The following is a 2712-nucleotide window of genomic DNA, read 5'->3' as shown; positions in this document are numbered from 1 at the left end:
GATACGAAATTAATCCGTTCCGAAACTGAGATCGTATCATGAAAATGTCGTAAGGTGGATCATCTTTTCCCATACGATTACATGTAAAACCAAATAATTCGTTCCAACGCGAAAAACATACTCAAATTAAAGCCAAGTAATACATTAAAAAAATAACTGTAGTAAGAAAAACAAATGAAAAATGCGAACTAATGTAACGTCGTATGGTGAGTTTTTGTTCGTATCGTGGAGCAAAAATATGTTCGAATTTCATGTCGTATCCTGAAAATTTCGTATGCTGGAGCGTTCGTAACCTGAGGTACCACTGTATTATGTAAACCTCATAATAAAAAATTTGACAAATTTCTCTTTGAATTAATATTTTATTTGTTAATTAACGTTTATAACAAAATATTGCTTAAAACTGCATTTAAGAAACCAAAGTAATAAAAATAGTTGATTTAGAAAAAATTTATTTATATTTTCAACGACAGATGGCGATACTAACCGAATTCATAATTTTATGTATTTAAAGTCTTTAATGTATAAACAAAATCTTTAAATTATTATTATTATTAATATACATAAAATTTTAAACATTAATTTATTATTTTAAAAAATTAAATAAATTATATAATAAATTATATAAAAATATTAAAACGGTATGGCGATGTTTGTAAGCTGTGAGTTCATTAAGGTTCTTTCTATTTTTCAGGTATAAATGGCTGTTTGGCAATCTCAAATTCAAGGACTATGCGAGAGCGTTGAATATCTCATGCGACAAGAATGTCATTACGATGTTACGTTTACTTTTGGAGAGATTCCTAATCAGCAAAATGTCAGAGCTCATAAATTATTTCTAGCACGAAATAGTGTCTTCGAAGACATGTTTTATGGCGGCCGTTCTCCTGAAGTAAGAAACGAAATCCAAATTACTGATGAAAGAGTCAATATACGCATCTTCCGAATCGTGGTAAAGTAAGAAAACAATGAGCATTCGTCCTTTATACATTTCGTGTGACCGTGTGTAAACGTGTCGTGATTCCACAAGAAGGGTCGGGGTTCAATTTTTTTACAAGAAACTCGGATTTATTATTAATATTAAAACGAAGATATTTCAAAACATATATTTATATAAATTATATTAATAATTAAATCAGTATTATTTGAATTTAATTTATAAATATTACTCAAATCGCGTGTCCATGGATAAATTATATTTTATAAAATTTAATAAGTTATTCTACAATAAATTTAATAAATCATTTCAGAAAACATATTAACAAATAGATTCATAGCTATTAAATTATTCGAGTGTTTTTCACATAAATAACGTGCTCTATTGCTCTATATTCTATAAATATTATACCGATAACCGGATGGGCGAGTAGTTAAGGCCTTGGACTACCGCTCTGGGATACCCCGGATCGAATCCGGATGGGTTTTCCGAATAAACCTACCAGTGGCCGAGTGGATAAAACCGCAAAACCCCGGAAGTTGATCGCAGGTTCTCGCCTGACCAATGCTTCTGAGTTTTTCGGGTTTTCTTCACTTGTCTAACACCTAAATAGGAGTCGGTTTTTCACTGAAAATCTTCCCCGGGAGGCACCTCTCCTTTGATAGATTACCTTTGTATTACGTTCCCTTATTTAATCAAAGCAATTGTCCGGATATGCCAATTCCCAGGTTTCATCATCCGGTGGCACCCATTATAAGTCTGACAGAACCCATGATGGGTAGGGAAAACGATCTTCTTATAGTGATCACAAAACAGGATGAATCGTACATAAAAATTAATGATATCAAATTCTTCTGTTCTAAAGATTTTGTATAAGTATTTAAAAATATTTAAATTAGCAATTGATAATTAACAGTTATTTTTTTAATTTTTAATTTTTATTTTTAGGTTCATTTATACGGATAAATTCGAATCGAATCGATTGAACGAATTGCTCCAGATATATTAGTTGCTTACAAATATAAAATTTATAAATTGATGACAACTTGTAGAAATCAGATTGTTCCAAAAATAGATGTAAACAACGTCTGCATAGTTTTCGAGCACAGTTTCGAATTCAACGACGAAGTCATTAAGAATTCTTGCAGAATTCTAATTTCTCAATACACCGTACTTCATTCTGAAAATTTTATACAAATATCTCTGGATACGGTTATAAATATATTGAAATTGAACGAGATGAATATTCCATCAGAATCTGTTTTGTTCGAATTTGCCATAAGATGGGCCAAAGAACATATTGCCAAAGCAAACTAGGACTCATCATCGTCAAAAGTTACAAGAGTGTGGATGAACCCTCTACTCTCTCACATAAGATTCCTTACAATGACTATAGAAGAGATCTTCTTCGGGCCAGAAACATCTGGAATATTCAGAGAAGGAGAAATAATGAAAATATCCAAGAACATAGCTAATTATGAAAGTGCCCCTTTACAGGATTGGTGCTGTACAAATAAATTACGCAGAAATTTCCCACCGAGTCCGCGTACATAATTTTTCAGCTTACTGGGATGAAATTAAATGTTTATAAATATGTAATTTTCTATATATTATATATTCGTCGATAAGACTAATATAGTGAATATGTTACTTAAAGAATTTTAAATACAAATACAGTCAAATTTCGATTTAGCGTCACTATTTGTTCTCTTGCGAAATATACCAATAATTTTTCAAATACGAATTATTATTATAACAAATATATTTATTCATGA

The 2712-nt window shown here is 30.6% G+C and overlaps 1 protein-coding gene across 1 annotated transcript in view; it reads left to right on the top strand.

Annotated features, from left to right (window-relative positions):
• The window catches only part of LOC111616760, a 4759-nt gene extending 2284 nt beyond the window's left edge, over window positions 1-2475 (top strand). The window contains exons 2-3 of the mRNA XM_023358131.1: window positions 695-957; window positions 1886-2475. Coding sequence (XP_023213899.1) covers window positions 701-957; window positions 1886-1946 — 318 coding nt within the window. The 5' untranslated portion in view covers window positions 695-700 and the 3' untranslated portion in view covers window positions 1947-2475. The remainder of the gene's footprint in view (window positions 1-694; window positions 958-1885) is intronic.
• Window positions 2476-2712: the final 237 nt, after the last annotated feature.

Source organism: Centruroides sculpturatus, unplaced genomic scaffold (genome assembly GCF_000671375.1).
Source record: "Centruroides sculpturatus isolate CEXI.00-Female unplaced genomic scaffold, Cexi_2.0 scaffold3813, whole genome shotgun sequence".
Classification (NCBI taxonomy): domain Eukaryota; kingdom Metazoa; phylum Arthropoda; class Arachnida; order Scorpiones; family Buthidae; genus Centruroides; species Centruroides sculpturatus.
The sequence above is the reverse complement of the archived record's forward strand: the minus strand, read 5'-3'. Positions and strand labels throughout refer to the sequence as shown.